Raw genomic sequence first — 14958 nt, 5'->3', positions numbered from 1 at the left:
TGTATTATTCATGTCCCAAAAAATACTAAAAAGATCCATCTCAAGCCATTGAAAGCAGTTGATAATCCACATGCCTCTAGGGCAGCCTTGGGCAAATTAGAGATGAGCAAGCCATTGTGCATCCCTTTAAGGTCAACATGGTTGAACTGGTGATACATATGTATGTTAATTTGCCTAATCTGACTTCTACAAATGTCTTACAGGCACATAAAGGGTTTAACACTCTGACATAATGATATCAGGGTATCTGGGAGGCGGCTTATGAAATATGAGGCAGCCGTCGCTGTTAATCTTATGTGCAAAGCTTTATGCAGCCTGTTAGTATTTCACTGTAACTCAAGTTGGGTTTAGATTAAAAAAAATTTAAAAAATCCAAAAATACGTAAAACAAACTCATACCATTAGGCTTTGTAATTCAATATATTTTAGAGGCTAATAATAAGGCATCAGCTCATTATATACCCGCTAATATTTTCTGCATTTTTTATGTTCCACGTCTTCAGGCTTTTAAGAATCATTTGCAAACTTTCAACATAGTGAAAATGTCATGAATAGGAGGGAAGATTCCACTTGTCATTCTTTATTGGAATGACAAAACGGGTTTAGAAAATGGATGGATGGACTTTGACTTTTGCTGTCTTTCTCTCTCTCAAATGCCTTTCATTTATGAAACACCAACTGAGAGATTCCAGATTCCTTTGAGACATGTGCAGAATGTCTGCAAATATTTAAAAAATGTAATACAACTTAATGCTATTCAAATGGTAATAATGACTCTGAAGGTTTTTGTTTTTTGGGAGATTTTCATAACCAGCTCTCCTCAATCTTTTTTTTTTAAGTAAGCTGTATAATATAATTCAAATGTAGGTACTAAAAATATTAATTATTATAGAATAGACATAGATTAAATATCTTTATCAACAATCTGATAATCTTTGAGCACCTTTATTATTATTTTTTCTTACATAAAATCTTACTGAGTTAAGAAAAGTTATGAACAATTATTTTTAAAAATGCTAATTGAGGTGTTTATAAGTAAAGTTAAATAATTTGCTCAGTTCTTACTGCTAATTTAATATTTAAAAAATGTGATTTAACATATTTCTGTATGAATTATTGTGGAAAATATGCTTTCTCATTTACTTTCTTCTTTACTTCTCATCTTGTGTTTTTTTTTTTTTTTTTTTTTTTTTTTTTTTAGAAAAAGTAAAACATAGCCTACCTATTAAAAAGGCATTTAGTCCATTTCTTTCTTGGCCAGTAAATCTATTCATCAATTGTTCTGGCTTGTAGATTGCATTCTAATGCTAATCTAGCGTGTTAAATATCTTTTTGTTCCCCTTTCACCGTTTTGTCATTCAGTTTATCCAGTTTTGGCCACCCATTTTATTTATTTATGCGCCTGCTTCCATTCATGCGCTCATGTATTTTTTATTATGTTGTTTCACTGTCATGCAGTGTCAACTCACTCTATTCAGTGTGGGCTACTTGAAGGGCTTGGAGGGACAAAGCGTGTACACATTGCACCGCTATTCACTCCGGCCAGCTGGATCGACTGAAAAAAAAAACCCTGTGAAAAGAAATCCTCCACAATGGACACAGAAGAAGTGCACAATGCTAACAGTTTTCCAAATACCACTGATTGCTTTCATCACAATGAGGGAAAGCAGCCGCTTTTTCTGAGCTCCACTTCAACAAACAACACCCTCACAAAACCTCCCAACCCACGTTTTGTTTCCAGACAAAAACCCCTCGACCGTCTAAACGCTCCCAGAGTTGAAGAAAGTTCTTTCAGCCATCTTCACCCCTTTCCTCAACAAAAATATAATTAAAAAAGCTCCAAGGAAAGTAGGGTGGGGGTGGGGGGGTGTATGTGTGCGTAAAGAGGGGAGTCACAGCAGGTTTTTCCCATACTTTGAGCGTCTTTCCCATACTTTGAGCGTGCGTAAAACTGAAAAACACCAGTTTGATTGTATTTTTATCAAACGAATTCAGAAAATGTTTTTTTGTTTGTTTAATAAATGTCACAAAACGTGTGAAAAAACACCTGCCTCACCGTTTATTTTTTCAGATTCAACCAGCAGGCTGTTGCTGTCAGGGGCGAAGAAGGAAGTTCCGTGGAGTGAAGTGATGGAGGTGTTACAATGGAGAGCAGCGAGCTGAAAGCGTCTAATTAACCGTGACGCGGATAATTATCCCTGGACTGTCCAAATTAGTTTTGCATAATCGCTCCAATCCTTATGAATTAATCTCACGGTGGCATCGAGGCTTTTGATTCGTGTTGGCATCCTTGTGTTATAGATCTAATAGGAACTGGAGCCCTGCGCTCTGTCACACGCACTTTTTTTAAATTTATTTCTAAGGATATCTAGTTTTTAGGAGAAATTTCAAAATAAAATAATAAAATAAGTTTTTCTTCCTTTCTATTAAAAGTGTGATCAACAAGAGCTTTTGATAACAATGAGCTACTTTAACCCCCCCCCCCCCACCCCCACCCTCCCCACTGCTCCTTCCTTCTCTCATTCACAGCGCAGACAAAAGCGGCCTTTGGAGGATACCTTACACTTCACCTGGACTGAGAAGCGGGAGCAGCAGAAGAAAAGATACCAATCTTGTTCATCTCATCAAGAACTACAGCCGTCATCCTCTTCTGTTTAATCCGAATAGGCTTTATTGTAGTCCTTTTTTTTTTCTTTTGCTCAACAAGTGAACAGTAGCTTGAAGTACATAATGGAGGTTAAAGGAAAAACACAAAAAAACATACAAATTCCATAAGGGGTTAGTAAAAAATGTTTTTGTTTTTTTCTTCCTGCTGCACATGATACGAGAGAGATATAGAAATTATAAACCCACTTAATTAATCTTTTTTTTTGCTTAAACTTTTTCTTTTCTTTTTTTAGAAAAAAGCGCGTGGTGGCACAAACCCGAACGGAATAACACCTTTTCAAAATAAATTACATACTCATGTGCAAATGTATCGTCGTTTTTTTTAATTTCCTGGGTCACCATAGATTCACTAAACAATAAATATTACAGACATCTAAAAAACGGTTTAAAAACTCAAAATATACACCGGATTTCTAGGGAAATGTCGGCCCTAGATCAAATACTAGGCCGTCAACAGCAAATAAACTAAGGTCAATTTATCATCCTGTACACATTTACAAAGTCGTAACAGTTCTTGATCCTTGCGCCTTGCGTAAAAATGGAGAACGGTTGTCATCTCCGGAATGGCTCGTTGTGTCTTTGATTCCGACAGGTCAGTCAAGCAGGTGCAACAGATAGAAATGAGAGTTTTTATAAGCAAATTGCTCCGATCCCCAAACCCTAAAAGCGTCGACTTTTCCTGGGATTGCAGGAGGTGATGATGCTGAGCAATAATAGATCAGAAAGTCTTCTAAATTACAATTACCTTAGATAAAGGCATTAGGAAATGTACATACACATGTGATATCTGAGACGACGAGTACTTCATCACATGAACAAGTTTGTGCATGCATTATAAAACTCTTGCATGAGTTGTTCTGTCGGCTCACTCTGGAGGGGCATCATAACGCCGCAGCGTAGGCGGGGTACGGTTCAAGTTGAGGTTTCCCCATCCCTGGGAGGAGGATGTATGCTAATGGGGGCTGGAGTCCCGCCGAGGGCCAGGCCGTACAGTTACACGGGATCATGTAGCCCGGGTTTCCCGGAGACGGGTGGGAGTGAGTGTGCGTCCCGCCACCAACACCGCCAGTCCCGGTGAACCCACCTCCCGGCCCGTAACCCAGCGGAGACGCGTACGGAAAAGAAGGCGGGGAAAGCTCCGTCATCTTGGATCCCAGGTCGAAAAAAGAATATGGGTTCGCAGACATAGAGGGGTTGAAGAAAACTCTAGCCGCCGCGGCCGCCGCTGCAGCTGCCGCCTTGTCGGGATTCCCAATGACAGACTCGGAAAGCGCTCCAGTGGCAAGTCCGTTAACTTTGAGCGCGTCGTGCTCCCCCAGGTTGTACGGCACCGGGAAGGAAAACTTGTCTTTTTTCATCAAAGTCTTAGGCTTCCGCCTCGGTCTGTATTTATAGTCTGGGTGCTCCTTCATGTGCATCGCTCGCAGCCGCTTGGCTTCGTCGATGAAGGGCCTTTTCTCAGACTCGGAGAGAAGTTTCCATTCGGCTCCCAGCCTCTTGCTGATCTCGGAGTTGTGCATTTTCGGGTTCTCCTGAGCCATTTTTCTGCGCTGGGCTCTGGACCAGACCATGAAAGCATTCATCGGACGTTTGACGTGATCCATTGGCTTAGACATGTTGGTACAAACTCTGAAAGAAAACGAAAAATAGATTTGTTTTCACTTACTTAAGATGTTCACCACTACACGTATGTTTGGACGACAACAAACATCTACATCCATGAGAGGCGCGCAGCCGCTACTCGGTAAACTCTCAATACTTACATAAAACTTTAGTAAATCATCCCACCGCTGTTTTTCCACCCCAAAAAGTTGCGCGTCCTTATTAATGCTTGGATGTTCCCTGCGTAAAAGTGGCATCCATAAGTGATACGCCTTTGGTGAAGGAGGAGAAAAAAAAGAAACCGCTCCGTACTCTTTCCCTCTTGCCGTCCGACAACCTTCTCTCTGCTGCAGCTCACGCTAGTGGATGACAACTCCCGCTCTCCTCTTGTGAAATACTGAATCATGCGGCAGGTAGTGAAAGTGTCACTGGCGCATGCGCACAAGAAGCGAGGGCGCCTGTTGAACTTTTTTTTTCACTCTGAGGAATAAACACGTCCCTGAATAAATATCCTTATTTTAATACCATTCTTTTGGGGTCTTTGTTGGAGCTTGTGCGCACTATCCCGAAACATTAGGGCCTTCAAACGATATTTTAAGCCATATGCGTACCTGACGTTGACGCATCCAGAGTTGTTTTAGTCCCTTTTAAATGTAAATAAAAGTGCAAAAATTTTCTTAAAAACATTTGCTCCTATCCGGTTCACCTTTTACTTGTTTTTTCTCAATTGCAATAATCCATCTTTTTCTCAACCAGTCTTCCATCACGGTGTCCCTCTCTGGGTGGCACTGCCACAGAGAAGTGTAATGCGCGCTGGGCGGCAGGACAGGTAAAGAAAGCGCTCTCTAATTTTCTGATATCGTCGCATTTTCCCAGCAAATAAGCATCCATCGAGGAGGTCTGGAGTGTTTCTAACCGCGCCCGCTGAAATTAATTACTTTCACTGCAACCCCTCTTTTCACTCACACTTCAAAGGACCTTCCCAAGGGCAGCGAGTCGACAACTGAAATTAGGTTGTCCAATATACAACTAAGCAATTACAGTTATCTCCGGGACCTGTTGAGTAAATTGTGGGTTTAAGTGGCTTGTTCTGGCACTTACTCCCGGTGTTCATAATTAAATATGTGCAAAAAAGGGTGAAAAGGAGAAGTGGTGAATATTATAAATGATGAATTAGGGTGTATGGGTAGAGCGTTCAAATTAGGACATAAACGGAAGTAAAAATTGAATCCACTTTGCAATTTTACTTTTTACCCGCCCAGCTTCATTTTATATTATTATTATTATTATTATTATTATTATTATTATTATTATTATTATTATTATTATTATTATTATTATTATTATTATTATAGCTTGTTTAAAGGACATTGACAGAAAAGAAAGTTGCCCAAATGCTGTAAACCATGGTCAGTATTGAGCTTTTAATTTTTTTAAATGTTTTTTTTATTCTATCAATTCTTTTTAAAAAGGTTGAAGGCTCCGTGTTCGCTGAGGGTTCGCTTCTTTTGCCTCCACACGGAAACCTGACAAGGCGGAGATGATCCGTGTCAAGGGGAGCAAAAGATGCAGCCCAAACTGACGCGCATGCAGCATCTCCCGTGCGCCCCTGACGCTGGTTTGTCACTCACATCGATAACATTGTTGCAAGTGAGGCGCTGCGCTCACTCCACGGTAACACGCACCTCTCATGACACAAACGCGCAATTCTATCTATATTTTCTTTGGGATGAAAGTTGTTCTCCACGGATGGAGAGGTGAACCGTGAAGTGCGCGCACATGCTGTCACTGCAGGGCCCCCTGGCTGTGCTTTTCGTGTCTTTGCTTTTCATATATTTGGATTTATTATACTGATTTTGTTTGGTTTTATTTCTGCTTTTGTGCAGTTTTATTTAGCTGAAATAAAATGGTCTAATTTCTTTTTTGAAGGATGCTCAGTCAGGGGGGAACCATTCAGAGCAGCATCAAGCAAAAACTTACAGTTGTCCTATTTTACTCCTTTATTTAATACGCCCTTAAACATTATATTTACATTTGCACACAAAAAAATATAAAGACATAAAAAATGTTTGCAGTCTGCTTTTCTCTTCCTTTTACCTGCCACACCTGAACCCTAAAAAATACCACTTAAATAATTCAACATGAGTTAGTGAGAGTGGGAGAATTACCTGCCGATAAAGCCAGGGTCCAACCTCTGAGACGGAGCTGGCACTCCCACCTCACAGCACACCGATGATAAGACTGAATAGAAAAAATATCATGCAAATAGAAGGCAGACAGCAGCAACAACAAGCCCATGGGGACATTTTCCTACCTGGAGAGATTGCACACAGTTTACTCTAAAGTGCTAAAGCCATCACCCTGAAATAGAAGCCCCTGAAGGTGCTAGAATCAGTTTATTCTACTCAACAATCCACTGAATATGGGAAGACGGACAGTAAATCGTAACTGGAGTTGATTAAGATCCCCTTTATAATTCCAGTTTGCATTTTTAAAAAAAGGCCTCATTCTTAGAAAAAAAAAAGCTTGAAGATGCGTTTATGTCCTTATCCTTTACAAGCAGTAACGGATCCCCATCTCTCATAGTGGAGGGGAGGGATGGGGATCAAGTCTTGAAATAAATTGATTTGAAGGGAACACAGTTTGACCTCTTGTTATCAGATGGCTTTTCTTTGACTAAGAGAGGCCAATCAGCAATACCTCCTGTTAACCACTTCAAACCCCTCAAAGTGGGGAATATTTACTACCACATGAAAGTTTGCACATTATCAGGGAGTTGTTTTTTTTCCCCCACAGAAAGCGTGAGGGAGGGGTCCTGATTTTTGTACCTGATGTGGTTTCGTTCTGTTTGTCTGATTACATCTTTCCTTGGATCGTCCCTCTTTCCTCCTCAGCCTATAATGCAGTCCGATATTTATTTATTTTATTTTTTATATTGCAGACCCTTTTTCCTGTGTTTACAGCTAATTTTCCGAAAATAAGAAGCACACATCTCCAGCAAAAACAGGCTCATTGAAGGCAATCTGTCAGGAGAAGAATCCGTCTATGAAGAACAACGGCAAAGATTTACAGATGCGGCCTATTGTTTTAGCCCTAATTGCTGTTTATTTTCAATTAATTTCTTCATCTGGGCTATTTTTATTTATGAATGGCTAAAATAAATTATAGTTGCAGGAAGATAAACGTGTTTATGTTGAGATTTCTTTGAATAGTGGGGGGGGGAAAATCCTTAAATTGTAAATGAATTTTTCATCCTAACATGAAAGTAGGATATACAGACTATTGAACACAAATCTGTCACCGTCACATGCCATTAGCTGCAAGAATCTTATCTTAAGTGAGCCTTTGATAAAGTACTAATGGCAAACAGTTAAGGAGGCAGCGAGTGATTCAATTGATTAGCACTTAAAGATGATTGCTTTCAGATTAGAAGGCATTTTGTCTAATGAGGTGTCTTTATAGTCGCTACAATACACAGAAAATATGCTTAAGAGCAAGGCGACATAATGACAGGATTGGTAAAGAGACAATGGCGACCTAGGCAACACTAAAAATGAGTCAAATTCCATGTCTGAATCAATGCATAATTAATGTGAATAAAGTTTGTATTTTTATGGCTTAAATATGTGACCTATTTTGCAGGTTGTGTTCTGAAAATATATTCAATAAGTGCCAAATTAGTTGTGCAGTTCTTTAATCATTCTAATTATACAGTCTTTATTGCTCCTTAGGGCAGAATTCTGTGTCTTTGTCTCAGTGGGAATTATTTTGGTGAAAAACCAAAATATTTACTCAACCACAACCTAAATATTACGCATATCAAGAGGAATTGAGAAATAATCCTCTCATAGAGCACAGTATTAACTTAATCACATTAGTGAAAATACTACTGATAGTGGTCATGATCCCCAGTGAGGGAATCTGCAATTGACAGTAAAACAGCCATACAAAATAGAACACACTGTGTCGAAGTCTGGGGGCTCGAGCAGGCAAAGCGCCCCGAGGACTGTTTGTGCGTGTTTGCCTGAATGCTTGAATGATGGTAAAAGAGGGGAGAAAGAGGAGTGATTGTCAGCTGAATCTTCGAGGGCCTCGACTGACAGATACCACAAACTTTTGAAAGCACATAATGGAGGGAGAATGGCTAAACGCAGAAGCATGTGGAGTCCGCCAGCCTGATAAGACCTTCATCTTTAAACCAGCGCTTGTCAAAGTATTATACGTAATCGCATGCAGCAGAATATCTCCACACCCCGAGGCGCAAACAAATAGCAGCGGCATTCAAATGGCTTCTTGGATCATTAAAAAAAAATAGTAAAAAGTCAGATTTTTGAACTGTGATTGCTGCCACCACCCACAGGGCATATGTTTAGCTTAAACCTTGAACAGATTCTCTGTGGCAGATCCCCGTGGTTTCATATCCAGGATAGTTGTTTACCTTGAGGCTCTGAGATGACTTTTCCCATGATAGACTATTTTGAACCATTTAGGGGATACATTATCGTGGGCTTTTCTTCCTCATTATATTCCTCCTTATCGCCACAGCATCACTGCAAAGCCCCAAATAGAGAGTTGTAATTACCCAGACTGCCACCTGATAGCAGCCCCTTCTATCAGCTTTATCACTTCAGGTCCTGCTAACTCATCATAGAGACAGAGGGAAGAAAAGGCCTGCTTATGGCACAGCCCACCACAGATAGCTCATCTCTGAGATACATTTATAGTTCCAGTTGGGATCAGAGAAAACTGATGCACCCAGGCAATTTTTTTATCCACCTTTTCTTTTCCCCCCCTTCCTTCAGCTCTACAAAGACTGCTCTCTCTCAGTCTTTCCCCAGTCTCTGGCTCTTTATGTGGACGTTGAATTGAAGCTGCCCCGCAAACAAAAAGTGATCCAATCTCCTTGAACCCGTGGCAACGCAGCAACATGCTATTTGCTCTTTCATAGTGTGCCAACGTCCTTCACAGGGAAGAGGGGAAAAAAAATCCAAAAGGTGACTTGTTCATCTTTTCACATCGCACAAAAAGCACTTGCATAAAAGTTGACACTGCAGTGCTTACAGCTTATTAACCACCTTTGACCCTTTTAACATGTTTTCCTGGTGTTGTGAATAGAAAATGAAGAACTAATCCACAAATTGTAACTGGTTTGAATAAAAGCAAAGAAATAAAAACATGAATACTTCAGATTAAAGGTCAAGATTCATTATACAATTTATTCAGGTCTCTTTTGTGTGAAAGTTGGAAAGTAAAAAAAAAAGAAAAAAAAAGATTACACATATGTTGAGATGACTTTTTGATTTTTCTCATTTTTATCTTTTTATGTGCAACAACAACACATCTAGCTGCCCTTTCATATGACCCAAAACCCTGGACCCAAACATAGACCTTGAAAAGAAACAAGCCAAGCTATGGAGAGTGTGATGCCCTTAAAATGTTATTTAATCACCAAGAAGAAGATTTCTTTTTGCATCTCATCTACAAATCCATCCGTGGCTCCGAATAAATTTGATGGAGTCTTTCTTGACTTAACCTCTGTTTATCTAATTGTTTGAGGCTTAAAAATGATACTCTATGATTCCATTAATTTATTCACAAAGTTCGTTCTTCGTCGCTTCCTTCCATCACTTATCAGACGCTTCGCTCGTCTTTTCGGCAGCTGTCTGAGTGACTGTAACTTGCACTAATAAAAATAAGAAAGAATTGAAAGTCCACAGACTTTTACAGACATGAGAGATGGAACATTAACAGCTCCATCAGTCACTGCTGTCATCAATTCTTGTGTTATCCTAGGCACTTTGACATTGGGAGTTGGGTCATCTAGACCCCACCAGACAGTGCGCTGAACTTTTTTCTTCAATGATTTGTGATATTCACTGGTTTCCATGGATTACATGAAATCCTCTCCTTTATCCACCTTTGTCATGGTAGGGAGAACACATCAATGGTCATCTTGACCCCATAGGATAGCACAAGGGTTAAGGCATGCAGATGTTTGGCAAAATTGTCAATCATTTATTGCATTAAAAGAACAGCCAAGTTTCTTGTATTTGAATAATCTCTACTATAATTTACAAAGTTTAGTTTTGGAAGGTTTGTGTAGATGTGATCAGTGTTTATTAATGGAAATAAATATGGATGCTCAATGTTAATTCTATCAATTAAAGAGATGGGAAGTGTGTGTGGGGGGAAAGGGGTGTAATTTTTAATTCATTTACTTCTTTTACGTTATTTATTCTGTTTTACGGCACTTTATGCTGGTATGAAAAGGGTTACATAAAGAAACATTGATTTTATTTATTTTCTTAAAGGATAGCAAAGAAATCAAGAACAGCTTCACAAATCATGTTTATTTTGCATCATTTATTAAAAAAAAAGAAGGAACATTTAAGCATTTAAATTGATGTAATTAAACAAAACTAATAATTCTGATTAAAAAAACTCATCTAGATTCATTTGCAGCAAACCATGTGTTACTAAGAAAAAGAGTTGGTGTGGGTGCAGTAAAAACACCATCTTTTTATTGTTTTCTTATCCCTGTCATCATATTTCTAAGGGGAAAAAATGATTGGCCATCAATAGTAAAAAATGTATCATTAAAACATTTCTTTTAAATTGGAGGCTACAGCTGGATTAATCACAATATGTCAAATTAACCCACATCTGACATGTAAGTCAGCGACAGGTCATGTCTGAGCTGAGCTCAAAGTGTAACCAGGTCAGACCTTGTTTGATTGCCGAGGATAAAAAGTTAGTGAAAAGCAGCAGGGAGGACCTCGGTGACACACTGACACGACTGAAAGGGCCTCATGATTCCCATGGCCTGGGCACTTTGTGACCGAGGCGCTCCAACACAGCTTGAAAAGAGAAATCAATCTTTGTTGAGAAGACTGAGTGACCGGGATAATAACCGTGTCATTGAGAGAGAAAAACTTGTACTTTTCCCTTGACTGGAAAAACGGAGCTCCTGCGGACGGTTCATTGTTGCAGCTGAATGTTACGTCACTTTAGATGAGCCATTGATGCCGGCCTTGTTTTACACACCTCGGGAACGGAGCGTGCGACCACCGACACAACTGTAGATGAAATTTCCGACATACCGGAGGACAGAAATGGTCAAATTTCTCTGTTTTGTGTTTGAGCATCTGGGTGTGAGGCTGTTTCTGCTAAGCAATGACTTGAATGACAGTATGATCAATGGGAGGGCATGTGTCCTGTCAGCACGTTCTGTTTGAAGGAGGTGGGGTGGTGCTGCTTGCTGTCTGTAGTGATCTCATTATTTGACTGACACAGTGGAGGAGAACTTGCTTTTCATAGCTACCTCAGCTCGCCAATTCCAGCCATAACTCATGCAGAGTTGCACCAGCACTTATAGGAAATATTGATCATATTTTGACAGAGTATTCTCCCCTCTCCATAATCAGCAGCGTCGTTCTGTCGGTGTGTGTGTGTCTGCGCACACATCACACACGGCACCGTCATTAGACGAAACTGTGAGGGATAACACTTATCAGTATTCTGAAACAGGCCTGTGTCAGTGTGTTAAGATGTTTGCCTAATGATTTTAACTAATCTGTTTATTCCCAGTGTTTATCTAAACAGCCTGCGAGGGGAGGGGTAGCAAAGCAGGGGAACATGGCTTTTCAAAATCAAAGACTTCAAAGCAGCTAACAGCCTGCATGAAGATTAATAAATTACTCTCACAAATGCTCCTCTTAGTTTTCCACTCATACGGTTTATCTTTATTTTAGTAAAGGCCTTTACAGAGCCACACAGTCAATAGATAAGAAAACTCTTGCACCAGGACGGTGCAAGAGTCAAACCACCATCCCACGGTTTTGGGACGAAGGAGCAGAGCTACAGCCATCGGAGCCCCCGAGGGCTGTTTGCATTTAGCTGCACAAGCCAAAACTCTATCCTCCCTTTCCAGATTAAGCCTCGCCAAGGGTCAAGTGAAATCAATGTGTTAATCCATAAATTGTCGCGTGTGATAATTACTAAGAGAAACAGTAATTACAAAAGACATTAATTTACCTCTTAGATTTTGTGCCAGGGAGGTTTTCACTCAGCTCCAATTCGTCTGAAGGCAGACAATTCACAGAGGAAGACCCCCCTCCTCCCCCATTTTTTTTTTACAGTGCAGGTCGATTCTTGGGAGAAACAGTTGGTACACACAGGCTCTCCTTTGAAAGCACACAAGGACTTGTTTGAAGGGTTTCGAACCCCTGTGTCGACAACTCAGGTTCTGACATTGCTCCATGACGACCAAGATGCACACTTTTGTTCCCTCTGACAAAGGGTCACGGACATTAGCATGATCACAATATAAAAAAGTCTTTATGGGTTATTGAGGCAAAAAACCCGCATTTCCTCTAAAGACACATGGAGCGCAGCTCTGTTCAAACGGGGTAACAAATGTCGGTTTTCATCTTTTCATTCCCGTCCATCCACAAACACTGGCGTGGCGTTCATCTCTGAACTCCAGGTTGCATTTGGTCCAGTGCGACTGCAAGAAATGGGCTTTCTTTTATCAGGGTGGAGAAAATCTGGGCTAATGTGTCTGTTAAAGTGTCCCAGGGTGACCCCCTTCCCTCACTATTCTTTGGCCATTCTTTTCACTTTTCTCCTCGTCTGCTAGTGGGATAATTGTAGTTTAATTGAGTGACAAGAAATGAAAACTGTGTCCATATTATCTTGGATTATCTGTCCTTCTTCCAAGTCCGCCATCAATTCAAAGAAAGCCGTTTATCAGCATGGGGAAGCTGATGCTTGGTCAGCAGAGGAGTAGCTGGAAGCACCAGTTAGAAAAAATGAAAAGAGGAGAAGCCCAGGAACAACGGGGGGAGGGGGGGGGGCACTCACAGTTAAAGTGATAATAAAATTTGAGTTAGACACTTAAAAAAAAAGATCAATATTTCTCAGAATAAATATTTCACCCAAAGAAAGATGATAAGAAAGCGCAGGCAGTCTCATTCCCATGACTGAAATTCATCAGCACCTTTGCGAATGTACGAGTTTAATCATCCACACTCTACGTCACTTTAGCAACGCATTCAGAAAGAGCTAATGAATACCAATAAGTCTCAGCTTTGTGGAATGGATGTGCTTCATAGCTAGTTCCTTTCAGCTCATCAGCATTATAAAATTCTGCACAGCAAGGCTACAAACATTGAGTCATACTCAGGCAAGCCATAGCTCAGCTTTCTTTTTGTTTGAGCTGTACTCAACCTTAAAAGCCCCTTTCAGGATGCATGAATGCACTTCATTTTCTCCCTAAGAACTTTGCTCTGATAGCTGGAAAAAAGGAAGGTTGTTTAGCAAAGGAAGGAGAGACAATGAAGAAAAAATGAAAGCTTTCAGATTCCATTATGAGCGTTGCCATCTATTCCTTTCAGCTGTTTTTACAGGACATTTTCTTCACAATAATCCCCATTTTCCCTCAATATGCTTTCCAGTCACTCAAGCAGAATTCTAAATGGATCTTGCATCAGGATTATGGTAATAAAGCAAATTCTAGAACGATGATGGAGAGGCATTTCGAGGAAAAATCAGGAGAGAAAAAAGCGGATCAGAAAATTATGTCATGAACGCTTTGCTTGCCTCTGCAAAGCAACAGATTAAACAAATAAGACTTTGACAGTTCACCACTCAGAATACCTATTCAGACTCAGGGGCATTGTGTAAACATTTAAGATGACCTTATCATTTGGTGGAAAGAGCAGGCTTTGTAAGTTGCAAAAGCAAAAAAAAAAAGAAATCTGCCATACAATAGGGCAAGGTGGAGTGTTTTCCAACTCTGAATGCAACAGGAGACCTTCTCCCGATAATAGGTTTCAAGGTTACAGGATGTAATGTGTACTCTCAGAGTGTGTACATGAAAACACAACACACTTGAAAGACAAAATTATGCGTAAGACACTTCAGAATGACTTTGATTCGCAACAAACCTGGTCACATATTCGAACAAAAATGTCATTCAATCGCAATCAATTATGCACTTGAAGAATTCTGGATCTTTTTAGTTAAAACGTATCCACATTTTCAGTTTCTATACTTGGATTCTATTATGCAGGAACCTAGAGGTCCCATATTTTATCACCCAACACTTTACACACTTGTCAGAGAGCAGCATATATATATATATATATATATATATATATACAGTTTAGACACCATAACTTCCAACCATCCATTTTCTTTCTCTCTGTATACCTTCTCTGTCTCACAGGGTTGCTGGAGCTTGTCCCAACTACACAAAGCCGGGGTGCACCCTGAACAGGTTGCCACGCTAACGCTCACATGTGCACACCTAGAGACAATTTGAGCCATCAATGAACCTAGCATGCTTTTGGACTGCTGGAGGAAAAACCCACGCATTCATGGGGAGAACATGCAAAATCCACACAGAAAGCCGTGATTTAAACTGGGGCCTTGTCGTTGTGAAGTAAGAGCACTCACCACTGCGCCACTGTGCAACCCATCAATTACAGGACATGCTTTAGTGTGCAGAATATACATAGTTTGGAGGATAAGCCACTTAAGCAGGGATTCCAGACAAAGATCCAAACGCCTCCAATTTGAACTATTAGCATTTTTAACAAACCGGTTAAATTTTGAAATTAAATTTAAATTCTAATGGGTTCTGACTAGATTGAATTTCATCGTTTATCATTTTTGAGTTTGTGCATG

At 40.1% G+C, this 14958-nt stretch overlaps 1 protein-coding gene across 2 annotated transcripts; it reads right to left on the bottom strand.

Moving 5' to 3' along the window:
* Positions 1-2648: 2648 nt before the first annotated feature.
* Positions 2649-5798, bottom strand: sox21b (SRY-box transcription factor 21b). Of its 2 annotated transcripts, XM_023950456.2 has the most exons (2): positions 4431-5798; positions 2649-4296 (listed from the first exon to the last, which is right to left on the bottom strand). In XM_023950456.2, the coding sequence occupies exon 2, from the start codon at positions 4281-4283 to the stop codon at positions 3549-3551; it is 735 nt and encodes a 244-aa protein (XP_023806224.1). In that variant the 5' UTR covers positions 4284-4296; positions 4431-5798; the 3' UTR covers positions 2649-3548. The 2 variants fall into 2 exon arrangements, with proteins under 2 accessions (XP_023806224.1, NP_001158346.1); NM_001164874.1 differs by lacking the exon at positions 4431-5798 and having other exon boundaries at positions 3549-4283.
* Between the last annotated feature and the right edge of the window lie 9160 nt (positions 5799-14958).

Source organism: Oryzias latipes, chromosome 21 (assembly GCF_053564925.1).
Source record: "Oryzias latipes strain Hd-rR chromosome 21, Olatipes_Hd-rR_3.1".
NCBI classification, from domain to species: Eukaryota; Metazoa; Chordata; class Actinopteri; order Beloniformes; family Adrianichthyidae; genus Oryzias; species Oryzias latipes.
Note: the sequence above shows the minus strand (reverse complement) of the source record. Positions and strands in the feature narration are given on the sequence as shown.

Coding starts and splice junctions, on each gene's coding strand:
- sox21b (XM_023950456.2), bottom strand. CDS start 4,283: ATGTCTAAGCCAATGGATCACGTCAAACGTCCGATGAATGCTTTCATG.